Source organism: Tachysurus fulvidraco, chromosome 21 (assembly GCF_022655615.1).
Source record: "Tachysurus fulvidraco isolate hzauxx_2018 chromosome 21, HZAU_PFXX_2.0, whole genome shotgun sequence".
In the NCBI taxonomy this organism is placed as follows: Eukaryota; Metazoa; Chordata; class Actinopteri; order Siluriformes; family Bagridae; genus Tachysurus; species Tachysurus fulvidraco.
This window is the reverse complement of record NC_062538.1, coordinates 20341784-20361807: the sequence shown is the minus strand read 5'-3', so window position 1 is coordinate 20361807 and position 20024 is coordinate 20341784. Positions and strand designations below refer to the sequence as shown.

The window sequence follows — 20024 nt, the reverse complement described above, 5'->3', positions numbered from 1 at the left end:
CGTTAGCGTACGGCGACATTCTCGTTAGCGTACGGCGACGTTCCCGTTAGCGTACGGCGACGTTCTCGTTAGCGTACGGCGACGTTCCCGTTAGCGTACGGCGACGTTCTCGTTAGCGTACGGCGACGTTCTCGTTAGCGTACGGCGGCGTTCTCGTTAACTAATCAACACCTTTGGAAATTGAAAACAGATTCATTTAGGATTTGAATGCAACTAAATTCTTCAGAAACGAGCCCCTTCCCGATCTTCCTCAGGATACGACTCGCTGGAAGAAGTCGGAACACACGACCAGCAATTCTCTCGGGTCGCGATCTGCGGTTTCGTTGCGTCATCGATATTTTCGTCTTTAATTGCAGACACGTCGAACATCTTCCGGCGTTTTGCTGTAACTGCTGAGGCAAACACCGCGGTGTAATTTCTCATTTATCCTGCCTGCTTACTGGAATGAGCGCTCATTTAATTCCCTTAATTGGCAGTTAGCACCGAGTTTAAGGAGTCAAATGAACCACTTAATGATTTTGTGGGACTCATTTAATTATGATTGAGTCAGCGGTAACGTCCTCACAAGGGCTCGCTGAAACATTTAGGTTCAGGGTGTAAACTGTTTGCGCCGAACGAACGGTTAGCGCAAGACAGAGTTTTTCACAAAAGGATGGAAGTGAAAAACTGAAGACGTGGTGAGATCGGTAGAAGCATAAAATATAGTAATCCCCCCCTCCTCCTCCCCCTCCCATCTCCGCACGAAGTGTGTTGTTACTACGCTGCTCCGTGATGCGGCACGATTCAGCGGTTTGACGCGGTACACTGACTGGCTTCGGGCGTCTCGCAGGAAACACGATGCTAACTGGTAGCAAATTAGATGGGGGGGAAGGGGTTAGAAAAAAAATTGCTTGTCCCCCAACATGTGACCTGATTGGTCAACCACTTAAAGCGTCACAAACGCCTTTAAATAATTTTCTGAGTATTTATTTTTTTTTGGTGGCTGGATTCTGCCCCCTAGTGGTCACAGGGTAGAACCAACACACACACGGTGTAACAGAATCGTACATCCTTTATAAATAAATACTTTCCCTTCAGGGTGATTGTTGTCGTCCGTTCTGATCCAATTCCGACTGGACAACACAATCCCCGTCTGGAGAACAAGCGGAAGCCGCATAACGACCTGCGCCAGAACGGAGAATGAAAGCACCGTGTGTTCAGAACGTGTCCAACCTTTGAATACGGCCCAAGATTCTTTCGCTCGGACACGTAGCTAGGAAATCGGCAAAATGTCAACAAAGAGGGAGTGAAAATAATAACATTCTGCGCTTTAACAATGGAGCGGCTCGGCGGAGCGGAGTTCCATACGCAGGAGCCAGAGTAAATAAAACACATTCCGCTCGTGTCTGCGTGCACTGAGTAATAAGTGTGCTTTGTTTTTAACAGCAGAATAAACGCAGGTCTCTGCACAGAGCTCGTGTGTTAGGCCTGCTCTGTCTACTGAAATAAAACAGCACAGGTGCAGACAGACACTCTGTAGAACACTCAGTCTCACGTCACCATATATTTACTGATGTAAAGACACTCTCACACACACACACACACACACACACACACACACACACACACACACACACACACACACTCTCACACTCTCTCGCACACACACACACACACACACACACACTCGCACATACTCTCTCGCACATACTCTCTCGGCACCACATCACAATCACACACACAACCACACACCACCAACACACACACACCCACCACACACCAAACACACTCTCACGCACACACCCTCTCACACACACACACTCTCACACACACACAACCCTCCACCCACACCGACTCTCACCCCCCAACAGCTCTCCCACCAACCCAACACTCTTCACACACACACACTCTCACACACACCACACTCTCACACACACCCCCTCTCACATCTCACACACGCGCACACACACCCCCACACCCCATCTCACACACACACACACACACACACACACACACTCTCTCTCACATACTCTCTCGCACACACACACACACACACACACACACTCTCGCACATACTCTCTCGCACACACACAGACGCTCACACACACACATACACAGACACTCTCTCTCTCACACACATACACAAACGAGATACAAGATTCATCTCGCGAGGATCGTCGAACAAGAATAGAACACATACCACACACACACCCACACCCACACACACACTCTCCTCTCTCACACACAAAACAAACACACCCGCTCCTCTCTCTCGGTCTCACACACACCACACACACTCTTCTCTCACACAACACCCACACCACGCTCTCTCTCATCACACACACACACACACCACACTCTCTCTCACCACCACCACCCACACAAACACCCCCCACCCCCCACCTCTCACCATAAACACACACCCCCACACCCCATCTCACACACACACACACCCCACACCCCATCTCACACACACACACACCCCACACACTTCTCGTCTACCCCACCCACCCCACACCCGCTCTCCCACACACCCACACCCACTCTCACACACACGACCCCCACTCACTCTCGCCTCACACACACATAACACACTCTCACACACAAACACACACACTCTCCACACACGACACCCCTCTCACCGCCCATCACACCACACTCCACACACACACACCCCCCCCCACTCCCACATCCCCCCACCCGCACCCTGCACACATCACCACACCCACACCGGGACAACCTCACTCCACACACTCTCACACAACCCCCCTCACCACTTCTCCCCCACCCACACACACTCTCACACCAACACGGGTCTGCCTCCGTGGTCACACCCACCCTCTCTCACCACACCCTCCTCCGGCCACACTCTCACACACACACAGCCCACTCTCCCCGCTACGGTCAACATCCACACTCTCTCTCACCCAAAACACACACACTCGCTCTCTCTCTCTCTCACACACACACACACCTCTCACGAGCCACCCTCTCTCTCTCTCTCTCTCTCTCCTCTCTCTCGCCTCGCACACAATACCACACCCTCTGCTCTCTTCTCCCACCACAGCACCTCCTCTCTCTCTCTCAGTCTCACCTCTACCCAACACTCTCTCTCTCTCTCCTCCTCACCACACAACACTCTCGTCTCTCTCTACCCAGGAGTAACACACCCACCTCTCTCTCTCTCTCGTCACACACTACCAGCGACTCACAACACACCACACTCCCCTCTCTCTCTCACACAAACACACACACTCTATCTCTCTCTCTCTCTCTCTCACACACACACACACACACACTCTCTCTCTCACACACACACACACACACACACACACACACACACTCTCTCTCTCTCTCACACACACACTCTCTCTCACACACACACACACACACACACACACACACACTTATGTGGAAGAGGGCAGATAACGCTTATAGTGACACACAATGTTCCTGACTGACTTTACGGGTCTAAAGTCTTTCACTTTATCATCAAAATGACCAAATTAGGGGAAAAACTACTGAGTATCTGATGATAAAATATAAATTCAGTTTATGACTGTAATACTGTTAAAAATGATTAATAACAATAATAATCAGGTTACAACCGGCCTCCAGACTTATTACTGAACTCCTTTATCTAGTGATGTAACTTCAGTGACGCAGTAACTTCAAATCTAAAAACAGTGGCTATAAAAAACAAACAAACCGTGTTGAGGGCAGACAGACAGCGTGACTCAGGACACACTTATTCACTGACCTTCACATACGTGTGAGACACTGTGTGTCCCCAGAATGCCACAAACTGCCACCGTACACATTACTCATGAGGAGATAAAACCTGGTGGCAGATCACGACACACACAGACAATACAAAAGACTAAAAAAAAAAGTAACGGAATAAAAAAAACTCGAAGCCATCACTCACAGCAGAGGCACCTCCACGATGAGATGCACCAAGTTACAGATCAGTTCCTCCATCAGCTCCTCGCTGCTTGTGTCTGGAGGAGGAAAAAACGAGAGAAAGAAAACAGAAACAATTCCATTACACACGCAATTAAACACTTAACGGGGTTTTTTTTTCCTCAGCACTTCTCATATACGACATGAACTGACCGGCGTACAAACAGTACATACGCACCTGAACCTTCTGACCGATCAGAATGCAGATGTATCGAACTACACAGTAACGTTACATCTGATGTTTAATGTTTATTTTAAAAAAAAAAAAAAGTGCTATAACCTACAGCACATCTACACAAACTAAGCCATGAATTCCTGATTCCTTTTTTAAGATTTCCGACAAAGCTGCCTAGAAATTGACTTTACGAGCTGTGTGTGTGTTACCGCAGGATCCTGGCGCCCTCGTGTGGTAGGTAAACTGTAAGTGCAGCTCCTCTTCATTCATCTCCCTGATGAAGACTTTGAGCAGGCAGCGCAGCAGGAACAGAGCATTATGGGCCTGCCAGATGAACAGCTGACTGCAGAGAGACAGGAAGAGTTAGTGGAAGTTCTGAATCACACACACACACACACACACACACACACACACACACACACACACACACACACACGCATTAAAAGATGCCTCATGAAGCCAACACACGATATGAAGGTGTACATATGTTAAAGTTTAATTATTACTCGTTAGACGCCAACCTTGTTTTTCTTTGTGGAAATAAATAATTGAAGATCATTGGCTCAAAACCTAGAAGTAAATATTGATAGAGAAGTTACTGATCAACTCTGCATGGGTACTCACTCCTGACACTCAGTGGAGATCTTCAGCTCTTTGGTTCTACCCAGGAACACTCTCACCAACGCGCCAAAGTTCCCTGATCTAGGATTGTTCTTGACTGGAAGAAGAAAAAAAAATGCAAAAGGAAAAAGTAATAAAAAAAAAAGTTAAAATTACCAATAAAAAAAGGCCAAAATGACCCACTATACCATCATTATTTAAAATAAAGTATTACTTCTACTAATAATAATTATAATTATATTAATAAAGTAATAACAACAGCAATAATAATTTAATAATAATAACAATAATAATAATAATAATAATAACAATAAAACAATAAAATAATAATAATAATAATAAAGATATTTCTATGATAATTTTTGTAAAATGTTTTTTTACAACGGTTTTATTTATTTATTTTTTAAATCGCATAAGTCTGTATTTCTTAATGAACGATTTATTACATAATCCCAGAATAGTGTTTGATGCCGTAATTAATTGGTGACATGATCATTAATACACAGTCCCACCTCTCGGCCCTGTGCCGCTGAGTGAGACGAATAAAAAACAACACGGGACTTACTTAAAGTTTTAGCGAGGGGGATGACGGCCTCCTCCAGGAGCTTAGCATCAGCACTGAAACGACGAGCATGAAAGAGAAACCAGGTGAATTCAGGAGATTTCACACATCTGACCGTCGGATATTAACGACACGTTTGGCGTCCGTTTAGTGTTTTTGCGTGAAGGTTTCGATATGCAGCTTAGTGTTGTGCAAGAAATCTCGTTTAAACCCCGCTGTGTGGTTTACTGAAGCCTGAAAGTCACTTTGGATCAGGAAGAGCATGCAAATGAAGAACGCTGAAGGGCAGCTTTTAAATTAGCGTGATCTGTTTTCTGCCTCAGGATAACCAAAAAAAAAAAAAGCAGATCATTAAAAGTTCAGCGTTTACAAGTTGGGAGATCGGAGTTCTGACATCATGTGCAAGTCACTTTGTTTAGATGAAGACGAGCAAGAACCTTCTCTTAATTAGCTGAAAAAAATCTGTTTCCGCCTCCAACTCGGAAGCTCCGGGTTAAGATGATTAACTTAATAACATATTAGTAGGTGGACTGGCAGGTATGATTGAGTGTGTAACTGGTAGCTTTACTCCGTGGTGAGGTGAGTTATCACCAGGGTGTGATCACACTAGGCTCTGTAACGGTCTGCCAGCATAAAGCGCACGTCACTTAACAGTATATTAATGCAATTTACTTGAAGTTCAGAACCTTCTTAACCTTCTGGCTCCGCTTTCATCACCCGAGATACAGAAATCACTGCATCTCTGCTGTGTTCATCCCATGATGTATGTAATAAAAGTGTTCCACCGGCTCGTGCCAGTCCGCCCTGCGCCAGCCGGCCCCGGCGGCTCCTCCCGGATGAGCTCAGCTGGCGGCTGAAGTGAAGTGTCGTAGTTGATACTGAACCCTATGACACCATGAGCGAGGATGTTTAACGGGGTAGATTTTCCCCTCGCCTGCGTAACGGTCATATGCACCGTAAGTCACAACCCAGATGTAGATGTGTGCGTTTGCGAATCTGAGAAAAGAAAAAGAAAAAAGAAAAAAAAAAAAAAAGGCCTGGCGGGCGTTCGGGTAAATACCAGCTGCTACAGCAGAGGGTTCTGCTCTTTTTCTGTGACAGTTCTGACAGCTACATGATGACCTCCTCTGACCTGAGTCTCGATCCTAAATGAGTGACTGTAAAGGCATGAAGGGGGGGGGGGACAGAGAGAGAGAGAGAGAGAGAGAGAGAGAGAGAGAGAGAGAGAGAGACAGAGAGACAGAGAGACAGAGAGAGAGACAGAGAGAGAGACAGAGAGAGAGACAGAGCGAGCGACAGAGCGAGCGACAGAGCGAGCGACAGAGCGAGCGACAGAGCGAGCGACAGAGAGAGAGCGAGCGACAGAGAGAGAGCGAGCGACAGAGAGAGAGCGAGCGAGACAGAGAGAGAGAGAGAGCACAACTGACAGACACTACTTAAAGGGAGTTCAGTGAGAGAGGAAATGATGTAATTGACCGCTCACTGAGAGCCAGGCGGATACTAAGAAAATGTTATTGAAGGGAAAATGTGCATCGTGTCAACTTCAGAACCATTTAATTGTACCGTGTTTTATTTTCAGGTCGTCTGCAGGACATTTATTTAGACGTAACAAAATGTGACAAGTGAGAAAACTTTCTGTGATGAGCTAAGAGCTTAAGGGGGGGAGGGCGGGGGTTGAGAACAGCCATATATAAACTTGTAATGTGTTTTGGGTGGAGCTAAAATACGACTGGTATAGTCTGGAGGCTCTGTGTGTGTGTGTGTGTGTGTGTGTGTGTGTGTGTGTGTGTGTGTGTGTGTGTCTTGTGCTCACCTGCAGGATGGACTGGTGAAGGTGAATGAGATGAGCTGGTTCCAGAAGGGCTCGTTCTCCGTAATGGGTTCTGGACCAATCAGAGTGCGGATGCTCGGACTCTCCGACAGGTCACTCACCTGGCTGGTGTTGGCACCCATCGCCCCAAGCACTCACTCTGTCTCACACACACACACACACACACACACACACACACACACACACACACACACACACACACACACACACACTTCCTCAGATATTCATCACACTGTAAACCCTGCAGAAACAAGGCACACAACATGAGGTTAATATTACACTATGACTTACAGATTACAAACTTCCCGGTGCAATAAGTAAGGAATAAAACCTAAATATAAATCACCACCATTAACCTCACCACTGTGAAGTTACTATCTGCTGTGGTTTATTTCTCTTATGACAAATTTCCCACATTTATATTACATAATAAAGAATTTTTATCCCTTTATAGTTACAGGTCACGTCATTATAGAACGACCACAGAACAGTAAACAAGCACAAGAAAGCCCATCTCTGACTGTTCACACTCACAGTGGAGACGCAGTGGAGACTCCTATAAACCTCTGTATCTCCAAACCTCTGAATCAGTGAATACTTTTAACCCCCAAACTGTAATCTGCTCATCACATGATTTCACACACGTTTACAGCAAGAGATCACATGCAAGTATCCTGTAAAAATCTGAGCGTTTGACCGTGCCATAAAAACCGCCTCTGCGCCGTCGTTCCGTTTAAACCGCGTGATAAAGTCATGAAGAACTCGTGGTGATGTCACACTGCCAGTTCTCCAGCACGCGGAGGTTTCTTTAGACCTAAATGCTTCCGTCCTCTGAGTTATTCCTTAACATAAACTGAGACAGGTGAGCATCTGGGTACACACCCATTAAACACACCCCTTAAACACACACACAATCTTAAAGCAGTTTGGCTGAATAAAAAAAGGTGTAACAGGTTTGAGTGTTTGCTCGGCACGTCCGCACCTTGCATCCTGGTCTGAATAAACAGATGAGCTCGCCGTTTCACCTGCCTACGTCTCCTCTCTTCACTTCACTTCGCTATTGGCTTTGGCCTGATTTCTGAGATGAGATGCGACACACACACACACACACACACACACACACACACACACACACACACACACACACACACACACACACACACACCACCCCCCTCCCTCCCCCTCCTAAATCTAACCATAACATACAAGTACATGATCAGACTGAAATATGGTACCAGTATCTCTGTATCTCTGAGATTCACTGTTGACACAAACACCAGGGTTCATCACTGTGAATGTAAACAACATCCAGATCCATAAAGCCTGATTTCTTGGTCTTGGTTATTCTGCTGAATTGAAACAAAATCTTAAAAAAATAATCTCTCATATCATACCATATATCATATCATATCATAAGCTCCTTAAAGACAGAAACAATAAACAGACAGACTTAGTTTACTGCGTCTCAGGAGTCTTATATCCCTGTAATAACTACTTAATAACTACCTGTAATAACCTGTACAAACTTTAAAGAGAAAACGAATCGACCAATGAGAACGGAGGACGCGGCAGCGCATTGATGACGTCACGGCTGTTTAACAACTAAATACGACTAGCTCGAAAACGTCTTGTGTCGTGATGCTGCACTAATAATAATAATAAAAAACTCAGCCACCGGTGCGAAATCCTTCTTAACACCTTGTCGAGTTTTAGCCGCATTCGAACAAAGCGACACTTTTCCACCAGGAAGTCATTTTAGTTTGAAAACTTACCGAATACCGACAGTGACAGCTAGCTAGTTAGCCTGATGCTAGTTAGCTTAAAAACAACAAGAGAGAGAGAGACGATATTTAGAGACGTTATTGTTTCTTTGTGTATCATTTTACACTGTCAGAGGTTAAGGGATGCTGTGGGATTGTAAACGTTTAGCGTAGCTACACCTCACACAAGCTAGCCTGGTCTCCAGCTACGCAGATGCAAAGTTAGCATAGCCACCTAGCTTAGCATGCCGGCTAAACTAGTTTTTAAGCGTTAATTTACTCACCTAGAAATATGGCGTCTATGTCGGTCCTTGTTATATATCCTTAAATATCCTTCCTGCAGGTCGACGTGTCAAAATACGGAATATCAAAGAGCCCAAAGACGTTAGCATGACACGTTAGCCACCATTCACAACTAACAGCTTTGACGTGCAGTCCACGTCGCCCAGCGACCGTACACCTGGACGTAAAGCGTTCTTATTTTTATTTCGATTACACCCGCCTTCCGTACTCTGATTGGCTAATACAAGTTCGTCATCCAATTAGAGCTCGAGTTACGAGGTGTAAGCCAATCGTTGCGCAGAAGGCGGGACTTACCGACGACAAACAGGGAAGCAGCAACTACGTAGTTGTCTCTAACTTGACGCTACGCGCCTTCTGCGCATGCGTAGATGTTATTCTACAAATTTGACAGGTTAGTACTGTAAAATAAACAATTTACATTATTAAAAAAAATGTTCTAGGGAATTAATAAAGATCTAAAATAATAGTAAAGAAAAAAAAAATAAACCGGGATGTGTCTAATTAAATTTGATATTTTATAGGATTTTTCCAACATTACAGTCAGGATTAAACTTCATTCATTCATTCATTCATTCATTCATTCATTCATTCATTCATTTATTTGATCAACTCGTTTTAGGAAACAATACTTTTTTATACTAAACTACATATTTTATTTAAAAATTGGGTATAACAGTATTATCATGAGATCAAATAACAGTATTATCATGAGATCATTGTTATAATGAATAAATTACATTCAATAAAGAATGCAGATGGGTTTGTATGTTCAAAGTGACCTGGAATATCAGTGATCACAAGATCTGTAAAGAATAACGAGAAATATAATGAGAGATCATTTTCTTTTCCCCTCAGGATGAACCTCTGGATGTTGGACGACGACGATACCGCTTTTTATATTTAATCGGAAAGGTTCATGAGGCAACTGAAATGTTTTGATTAACATCTAGAATAAAGATTTAAATGTAAATCAGCATGCAAACGAAATGAAACAAATGAACAGTTATTTGTGCACCTTTATTCATAGTTATTTGTACAAAGTATATTACAATACATTAAAAACAACATTGTGTAAAACGTTTATTTTATTTCATTTTAAGCATAAGGCACTGGCATTGCTGATCGTTCTGGCACTTGTTCCTGTTCAGGAAACAGCCATGTTAAAAAGACACCTAACCAATAATCATCCGTTATATTATGGCAGATTGACTTTACCCATGTAACAGCTCCATTTTTTTTGTTTGTTTGTTTAAAAACAGACACTTTTCTGAACTTCCTTCACCGAATGAATTGATCTTCATATCTGGATCTGAATATGGCTGAATTTAGTGCTGTATGGAAAATCATGGGAAATGTTTGACACAAAAGGCAAGGAAAAAACAAAAAACAAACAAAAACGAGTCAAAGTGTGCAGAGAAAATGACACCGTTCTGATCATAGACGATCTGCCCGACTAGCGGAGACGGAAGTGCAAAAAAAAAAAAATTAATAATAATATTAGTGTAAACATTATTCAGAAGTTCTCCACCTGGAAGGCATCCCACATACACCCAGTCATCCCTTAATGCCAAAAAAAAAAAGTGTTCTTGAGTATAATCCATCATGCAGCTCAAAGTCCAAAGTCGTTAACGTGATAAAGATTCAAGCCTTACAGTCGAGAGTCATGTGACAGATGAAAAATATTCACAAAGGTAGATAAATTAAGAGACATTATACCACCGGCTCCTTCTCTGCCCCGATGAAGCTGCAGGTCAGTACGTTAAAACCGAGAAAGTAACAGAACATGACCTGGGTTCGGAAGTTCGAGGCAGAGTTCAGGGCCTTAAATAAGGTTTTAAAGGTGCATTATGTAGGAACATTTACCACAATATAACGACTGTACTTATAGTCTTATAGTGTGTTAGTCGCTTTTTTATTATTTTTTTAAAATAAAGTATGTAGTCACATTTGTAGCGTTGTCGAAGGAAGATAACGTATGTCGGTCTTTACACTTAAATATGTCGAGTGAATTCATTACGCGAATGAAAGTGTTTGAGCAGGACACCTATAGGATTTCTATATAATGCACCTTCTTAAAAAAAAAAAGTGGAAAGATAAAATCCTGAGATATCTAGTTTTTCATGCACAGTGTTAAAAACCAAGTTGGTCTTATTTTTTTTTTTTTTTGTGAAACACTGGCTCGTTCTGCTCTACAGAGCTCCTCGATCCCTAAGTGACCTTCCCTACTCCTGTTCCCCTGGGCTCGGTTCATATTCACTGGAAAGAAGGGAGCAGATCAAGTGGTCCTGGGACTAGCAGTTTTAGAGCCAAAAAAAGGAAAACAACGTGGAATCTCTTCAGACGGCAGGCGGCGTCACGCCCGTTTTCATTCCGAATTATTAAAACCAAGCTGAGCGAGTGTTTCCTTAATTAAATCTTGTGATTCCATCATCAGTCTCTGCATATTTAAAAACAGGACAGATATGTAGTTGTTCCTGCCTGTCTAAACATTTCGAGATTAAAGGTCTCAGAGGTTTTCAGCTATGGGTTCCTCCCTGATGCTCTCCCTAACATCCGGCCGCTTCTGTGGCTTCTGCCGGATGCTCCGGCCCGAAGAGATGAGGTCGGCGTAACCCTGGGAGTGAGAGAAGGCGTACGTAGAGCGGCGCGAGCGAGCACCTCTTTTGAAAGTAGGAGCCTTCCTCTTCTCCTCTTCCTCCATCTCGTACTTCTTCTTGTTTCTGAGAACCTACGGGTTGAGAAGCAAAATACAGACAAAACATGATGTAGCACAGAACAACGATAAGCAACGTCGAATATTTACCTACAGAAGTTGCTCGAATTATTAAATTACCGTTTTATACCTGTGCGTCTTAACACCAAGCAGAACGTAATAAATACGACAAGATTTTTCACCCTAAGCTTCGTCTTCTACATCCGAGCGATAAATCACAGAATTGTGGAACGAATCATTTTAAAATCACTCGGAATAAAACTCTAATACATCTGCATATTATATTTTTAGTACATATATATTCATCTGTATATTACGTTCATAGTACGTACACATCTGTAAATTACTGTTTATAGCAATAGCCATATTTTGTTACATCCTTCTGTAAATTTCAGTTATAATTATACTCATCTGTATATTATGCTCATAGCACACACACACACACACACACACACACACACACACACACATCTGTAAATGACATCTATATTAACACTTTATTTAACTCATTTAAATCTTGTACAAACTGTATATCCTGCACTTACAGTACGTAGTGCTATTGCACTCTGGTTAGACCTATACTTCATTTCGTTGCCTTGTACTTGTGTAATGACAATAAAGTTGAATCTAATCTAATCTAATCTAATAGTCGGTTTTGAATTACGTTGAATGTCAACATGAAGCAGTGAGTAAGGAAGGAAATACTGAAAAATAGAAAAACAAAACTATTTTGACGAGTAACAGCAAGTGTTACACTTATTACACAATAACAATTAAGTAATTAAATAAAGTCATGCATTGGGTTTGTGTGTAATTGCATTTAATGTTGCAGAACGCTCAAACTAATCGGTTCCTGTTATCAACGAGCCATACACAGTCGTTCGCTCACCTACCTCACCTTTTTTCATCTACTGAAATTAATATGATAAAAAAAAAAATTGCATTATATACTCAAGTCTTACTGTAGCTTTGTTGAAAAACTAACACTTACAGCTTTACCACTAACCATTAGAAAGCTCTGTAACAGTGGAAAATCCTTTTAATAACACTAAATCATCATCATCATCATCATCATCAACGAAAATACTGGGAAAAGACTGGACGTCAAAACGTATGTTGTAGCTACAGGTTTTGTTTTTTTACATTACTTAACATGACCTAGGCTTCCTGACTGGGAGACCTCAGTCAGTCCGGATCGGGACCATCATCTCTAGCACCACCGCACTGAGCACTGAAGCCCCCCTCCCCCCCATGTATCTAGGACTAACTTACTAATCCTTATAGCTCTGTCTGTGTTTTATGTAGTACCCTGATCCTGGAGAAACGTCGTCTCATTTCACTGTGTACCGTAACAGCTATATATGGATGAAACGACAGTAAAAGCTTCTTGACTTGACTTGACATTTTGACCTCATGCTTTGCCTCATATTTGACACACAATATCTCTATGATGCCTAAACGTTTACTGTTCATTTATGTTTATTGTTTACTGTTGTTGTTTGTTTCTGGTTGTTCGCTAACTACGCACCTCGGTCCGTAGTAACGCCGTTTCCTTCTTTGGTATCGTGTTTGTGGAAGAATGACGATAAAGCTCGAGGTGATGGGAGTTGAGTTGAAAAACCAAAAACTAAAGTCTAGATTGTTCTTTTTAAACTAAGAACCGAAAAAGAGTTAATCGTACCTTGTCTCCGTCAGTTGGCCAGATGGTCTTACAGAGGAACTGCGTACAGATGGCTGGTAGGAGGCTGATGCCCACTGTTAGAATGATGGTAAGCCACAGGTACGGCTGGCGAAGCGCGTTAGCGGCAACACCTGTGTGTGTGTGTATGTGTGTGGGGGGAAAAAAAGAACTGTTTATAATGTGGTCTAACCAACGCCTATATTTAATGCAAAATATGTAGTTAATAAATCATCAGTCCTCGGTTCTGGCTCGCATCCACATCGTCCCACATGGGAAATATTAAGGAATAGAATCTACCGCTACAGTATATTATTCTAATTTTACACCACAGCACCGGTGAATTGTTCAGATTAGTGCTTCATTTTCCTTAAACTGCAGCTTCGACGCTCATTTGAATACGTTAACGTTTCTAAAACAGAGCCAGAGGAAATTGTTAAGATAGATAGAAATAAATAGATAGATAGATAGATAGATAGATAGATAGATAGATAGATAGATAGATAGATAGATAGATAAATAAATAAATAAATAAATAAATAAATAAAATAGAACGATGTTGTTGATTAGTTTATAACGACAGCGCGCCTTGTGCGGTTTCATGCCTCACTTACGATACGACCCAAACGGTCCAGGTCAACGTGAACCGTTCGGTTTCTCTCCGACAGCCGGCGAACGTTTTAATACGCCGTCGTATTTAACGGTATGAAGTTTTACACACCGGTGAATTTGAAGTACGACGGGAAGATGACGTGTATTCCTGCACTCTGGATGTCGAACATGATGCCGAAGTAAATAGCTATACTGCCCAAGACAGCGAAGCAGTTCACAAACGTCCAGTAAGATGTGTCCAGTGAGATCTGTTACAAAGAGAAAAAAAAAACAATAACAAACCAAACCTTACCGCTATTCGACATATTTGCGTCACAGGATCAGATACCTGCAGGCTGACTATCATGATCAGCGAGGACGAAGTGACCACAGCCAAGGACTGATAATCGGACGGCGCCTCTCCGTCCTGACCCATCGTCTGCAGAAAAGCTCCGTATGGGATGAAGAAGATGATAAGGGATGTGAAGATGCCGTTGAAGAGGCTGATGAAGAAGTTTCTGTAATTAAACAAAGACCCTTGCTGTCCCGGAAGGTACAACCTCGGGAAGCGCAGACTCAGTTTGTCGTTCACGTCCTGCGTGTGAGACAGAAATATTCGAGTTGGAACGCAGGTCTTCCTTTACAGAGGAGGTTTATGTGAGATAAAGCAGGACAACGTTAACGTCACCTGATCCAGCAGGCCAACGAGGAGGACGGGTAAACTGCTATACAACACGTTATAAAGGGTGATGAACCAGTCTTCATAGGCAATCTAGCAAATAACGGAATGACAGTCAAAGAAACGAATAGACGTTCTACACATTTCTACACAGAAATGACATGATGATTAAAAAAAAAACAAAACGATGAATGATGGTGACAGGATAGTGCAATGATTTGTCCCTCACTTGTGCGGAGAATCCACTGAAGAACGAGTACCAGAAGTGAACCAGAGTGAAGGCGAAGTTCTTGAAAAAGAAGAAGCGTAAGAACTTGCACATGCGGATGTAGGACCAGCGGCCGTGCACCAGCAGGAGGCGCTGGAGGTACCGGAACTGAGCTAGAGCGAAGTCACTGGACATCACTGCCTGCATGCCTTCCTGCCCGCTGATGCCCACGCCGATGTCTGCAGCTGCACAGCGGCAAACAGAAAAGGCATGGCGTGTTAAAAGACGGGGTATTTATACCTGACGTCAGATCCTAAATGCTCGTACTCACTCTTTATCATGTTGACGTCGTTGGCGCCGTCACCGATGGACAGAGTAACGGCCTTTTTGTAGCGCTTCACCAGGCTCACCACGTTGGCCTTCTGTTTGGGGGTGACACGGCAGCAGATGACGGCGCTGCACTCACAGGCCATGTCCACAAAGTCACGCTGCCTCGTCTCCTTCTCAAAGTCGTTCATTGGTTGGCCGTCCTCGTGGTTGGTGGGGGGGACGCGCTTACCGAGACGACGCAGGCGCAGGCGACGGCGCTTCTTCTTCTTCTCGTACAGAATCTCGTTCTGCAGATCAGAGAGAGAGAGAGAGAGAGAGAGAGAGAGAGAGAGAGAGAGAGAGAGAGAGAGAGAGAATGGTGATCAGTGTTGATGTTGATACTTGTTTGTAGTTGCTAGTTTAGTGTCTTTCTCTCAGTCTGTCTGACCTTTTTATTTCCACATTTGTAACTCTCTCTCTCTCTCTCTCTCTCTCTCTCTCTCTGTCTGTCCATCTTTAATTCTATCTCTCAATCGACCTTTCTTTATTTCTCTCTATCTTTAGCTGTTTATCTGTCCGTCTCTATCTCTTTCATTCTCGGCCATGACTGTCGCTCTATTGTCCCTCTGTCTTTCTGTCACTATTTCAGTGTCTCCATTTCAGTCTCATTCCTTCTCTCTCTCGCTCTTGTGGACAGCAAAGCAAAAGTTGCTTTCTCTGTCTCTTGTGCTCTCTATCTCTCTCGCTCTCTGTCGGTCTTTCTCTCTCTTGCTCTGTCTGTCTTTCTCTCTCTCTCGCTCTGTCTGTGTCTCTCTCTCTCGCTCTGTCTGTGTCTCTCTCTCTCTCGCTCTGTCTGTGTCTCTCTCTCTCGCTCTGTCTGTGTCTCTCTCTCTCGCTCTGTCTGTGTCTCTCTCTCTCGCTCTGTCTGTGTCTCTCTCTCTCGCTCTGTCTGTCTCTCTCTCTCTCGCTCTGTCTGTCTCTCTCTCTCTCTCGCTCTGCCTGTCTCTCTCTCTCGCTCTGTCTGTCTCTCTCTCTCGCTCTGTCTGTCTCTCTCTCTCGCTCTGTCTGTCTCTCTCTCTCGCTCTGTCTGTCTCTCTCTCGCTCTGTCTGTCTCTCTCTCTCGCTCTGTCTGTCTCTCTCTCGCTCTGTCTGTCTCTCTCTCTCGCTCTGTCTGTCTCTCTCTCTCGCTCTGTCTGTCTGTCTGTCCGCTCTGTCTGTCTCTCTCTCTCTCTGTCTGTCTCTCTCTCTCTGTCTGTCTCTCTCTCTCTGTCTGTCTGTCTCTCTCTCTCTCTCTCTCTCTCTCTCTCTCGGTCACTAATAAACAAGAAACTCTGACATGCTGAATGAAGTTTCTCCTCTTACCAGCCAACCTCCTGTAATAATCAGAGCATTTTTGCCAGGTTCAGGGAAAAATGGCTCCTGGGACTTTTTTGCGCGCGCCGATCCTGTCTCGTTCCTCCGGTTTGCCTGTCTCTCTGAAAGCTTCTGACTATAAGGACGAAAAGACAGAAATGGTAAGCTAGGTAAGACACCTCTCTCTCTCTCTCTCTCTCTCTCTCTCTCCTTTTCTCTCTCACACACACAGAAAAGAAAAGACTTACTTCACGTCCTCTCCATAGTGAATGTTCATGTCACCCGTCAGCAGCTCACAAGCGTATCCGATGTTCTCAGCGGTCTCTGTTAAACCAACAGACGCTCATTACACAACACGCTAAACTACAAACACTGTCCACGAATGTCCTCTCAGCTGGACAACAAACCTTTCTTGTCCCCAGTTAGAACCCAGATTTTGATCTGTGCCCTGGCCAGGTTGGCGATGGTCTCGGGGACTCCATCTTGCAGCTTGTCTTCGATGGCTGTCGCACCGATCATCTATACGAACAAAGAGACCAAACAAATCGAATCCTGTGTCTTGTCTATTTGTGTGTGAGCTTTTAAATTCACTTTTCTATGTGGCATCGTTACGCCTCGTGACCTAAGTAAACGAACGCACACCTCGGTGTCATGAGAACATGGTGGAAAATAAAGCGATGCACGGAATAAATAGCTTCAAAACTTCAAAGCAACGTTATTTACCATCAGGTCTGTCTCGATGAGCTCGTACACTTCATCCAGAGCCGCTTCCCTGTCAGCCATGGACACGCTGGCCTCCTTGTGTTTCTGAGCCCACGATTCAAACTCTTCTTCGGTGATGTCTTTATAACACAGACACAACGTCCTCAGAGTCTCGTTGGCGAAACCCTACAAAATAGATGACGGCAGGTCAATTTCAAAACTCAGACTTGCGTGTCTCGAGATCTGCAGAAAAATTCGTCGATGATCCTATAGACCGGATTTGTAGCCATCATCATCCCTGACCTGATATGTCAACTTTTGTATTATCGGATATGTCGTATAAAAGAAATATGGGATCAGACTCACTTCCAGAGCCGTTTCTGTGGTGTCTCGGTGCAGGGTGGAAGGACTGAGGCGCTGGTAGATCACCGTATCGGCTCCTTTACAATACAGCCGGATTCGTCCGTCAGGAAGCCGCACTGAACAGAAAAAAAAAAAAAAACCACAAGAGTTATTCTAGAGCATTAAAACAAAATTAGGGACATTTTTCATACACAGCAATGTTGTTGATGTTCATTCATTCATTCATTCATCTTCTACCGCTTATCCGAATTTCTCGGGTCACGGGGAGCCTGTGCCTATCTCAGGCGTCATCGGGCATCGAGGCAGGATACGCCCTGGACGGAGTGCCAACCCATCACAGGGCACACACACACACTCTCATTCACTCACACACTATGGACAATTTTCCAGAGATGCCAATCAACCTACCATGCATGTCTTTGGACCGGGAGGAAACCGGAGTACCCGGAGGAAACCCCCGAGGCACGGGGAGAACATGCAAACTCCACACACACACACACACACACAAGGCGGAGGCGGGAATCGAACCCCCAACCCTGGAGGTGTGAGGCGAACGTGCTAACCACTAAGCCACAGTGTCCCACGTCGTTGATGTTGATTTTCCTAAAACTCTTGAAGCAGTTCCTCTTATACCACAGAAATCTGCGAAAGCTACGAATTTTTATTTATTGATGAATGACAAATTCTGCTTCTTTTTATTCCGTTTATTACCTCCAGTTAGAACTTACATCATAGCCGATACAAGCGCTCATTCCCTCTTCTAGCCTCCTTTTCTCTCTATCGCCTTCTATTTATTTCTCTCTATTTAAATAAGATGGAAACTACAAGCTCCCCGTTTGCCCGAGCGAGAACCTGAGAGAGATCAGTGGAGACACCCTCGACGCCGGAGACACCTTCCGTACACGCAGAAAACAGCATATCAACAAACACACACCTTTTTTTCCCGCTTAAGTAAAGGGATCGCGGTCAAAGTCGACGCAGGCCGTTACCATAGAAACGACGACGTACCGATCCGAGTCCTTTATAATATAAAGGAGCACATTTTGACCAATCACAAGAATCAGGAATACAGTGATTTAAAGTCACAGCGAGTGGTTTTGGCTGGTGTGGGTTCATAAGGGCAACAGCACAAGTGCTGTGAAAATACTTTGGCTTCAAAGCAAATAAGCCTGGCAAGCCAAATCATGCCAGCAGGTCAGTATGCAAAAGATTCGACAGAGCAGAACGGACCCTGGGTGTCGAAAACCGACACGTTTTGTACACAAATGGCCGACATTATTAAGTTTATGTTGTGAGCGCCGTTGGAAGAAGAAGAAGAAGGAAAAAAAAAAAAAGCACTCACAGACAACAGACATGCGTTTCCGGTCGCTGTTGAAGTCGAGGAGAGCGAGCATCTTGTACGTGGCCTCTTTACCCATCTCGCTGATGGTGATGGTGTCCTGCGTGCGTGACAGGAACACAAAGCCGAAGCAGCGAGCCGCTGTGACCAAAGCGCCTTCGTCTGGAGACGCAGCCTGGTACACCAGTTCACCTGAGGAGGAACACGGCGATCGTTACGATCCGACGCGTCACGTGATCATACGATCTGATGGAAAACGTTACTGACGGGTTTCACTGTAATAAAGTTAGACGCTCTCACCATCCTTCCACTCCGCCATAACAGTATGGCAGAGCGAGAGCAGCTTGAAGAACTCCAGCATGTCTGGGTCGCTTTTGGAGCAGATGAGGGAAACGAGGTGACTGTCGGTGAACTGGAACTTTCTGTCGACGTACTTGTTCCAGCTGAAGTCAACCGGCTGCAGAGGGAGAATTTAATAAGTCAGAGGCCACCAAAACACTTTAGGGCTGTAGTGCAATGTAAAAGGTTCATCACTTGGGTGTATGCAGTGTTAGGAAAGTAAGGAGATGCTCAGTACATTTGGACGATCCTGGGGGACACCGTCTTTGTTTGTCGGATTTCCTGTAGATGGGACGAAAGGACGAAAGTTATTGCATAAAACTCAAAGGAAAGAATAATAAGTGATGTGTTCCTGTAGAAAAATAATCAGGGTGCTGAGATACTGGAGAAATAACTACATTATTATTATCATACACACACACACGCTCACACACTCTCGCTCTCACACACGCTCTCGCTCTCACACACTCTCTCGCTCTCACACACGCTCTCGCTCTCACACGCTCTCGCTCTCACACACGCTCTCGCTCTCACACGCTCTCGCTCTCACACACTC

General features: G+C 44.3%; 2 protein-coding genes across 8 annotated transcripts in view; both read right to left on the bottom strand.

Annotated features, from left to right (window-relative positions):
* dym (dymeclin) overlaps positions 1-9333 on the bottom strand; it is a 73643-nt gene extending 64310 nt beyond the window's left edge. For 2 of the 6 annotated variants that reach the window (XR_007138917.1, XM_047805333.1), the window contains exons 1-6: positions 9176-9332; positions 7114-7372; positions 5304-5356; positions 4742-4835; positions 4327-4460; positions 3908-3980 (exon numbers count right to left, since the gene is read on the bottom strand). Coding sequence is in view for 4 of the 6 variants with exons in the window: in XM_047805333.1 (XP_047661289.1) it covers positions 3908-3980; positions 4327-4460; positions 4742-4835; positions 5304-5356; positions 7114-7253 (494 nt within the window). In the remaining 2 variants the exon portion in view is untranslated. Of the gene's footprint in view, positions 1-3907; positions 3981-4326; positions 4461-4741; positions 4836-5303; positions 5357-7113; positions 7373-9175 lie in introns of all 6 variants that reach the window. The other 4 variants (XM_047805332.1, XR_007138916.1, XM_047805330.1 and 1 more) reach the window with 4 other exon arrangements.
* An 859-nt stretch (positions 9334-10192) lies between these two features.
* atp8b1 (ATPase phospholipid transporting 8B1) overlaps positions 10193-20024 on the bottom strand; it is a 33148-nt gene continuing 23316 nt past the window's right edge. For both annotated transcript variants that reach the window (XM_027152674.2, XM_027152678.2), the window contains exons 14-28: positions 19707-19750; positions 19430-19586; positions 19133-19321; positions 17794-17906; positions 17449-17613; positions 17133-17244; positions 16974-17049; positions 16735-16861; positions 15395-15680; positions 15085-15308; positions 14865-14948; positions 14526-14771; positions 14307-14445; positions 13589-13719; positions 10193-11922 (exon numbers count right to left, since the gene is read on the bottom strand). In XM_027152674.2, the coding sequence (XP_027008475.2) occupies positions 11701-11922; positions 13589-13719; positions 14307-14445; positions 14526-14771; positions 14865-14948; positions 15085-15308; positions 15395-15680; positions 16735-16861; positions 16974-17049; positions 17133-17244; positions 17449-17613; positions 17794-17906; positions 19133-19321; positions 19430-19586; positions 19707-19750 (2315 nt within the window). In that variant the 3' untranslated portion in view covers positions 10193-11700. The remainder of the gene's footprint in view (positions 11923-13588; positions 13720-14306; positions 14446-14525; positions 14772-14864; positions 14949-15084; positions 15309-15394; positions 15681-16734; positions 16862-16973; positions 17050-17132; positions 17245-17448; positions 17614-17793; positions 17907-19132; positions 19322-19429; positions 19587-19706; positions 19751-20024) is intronic.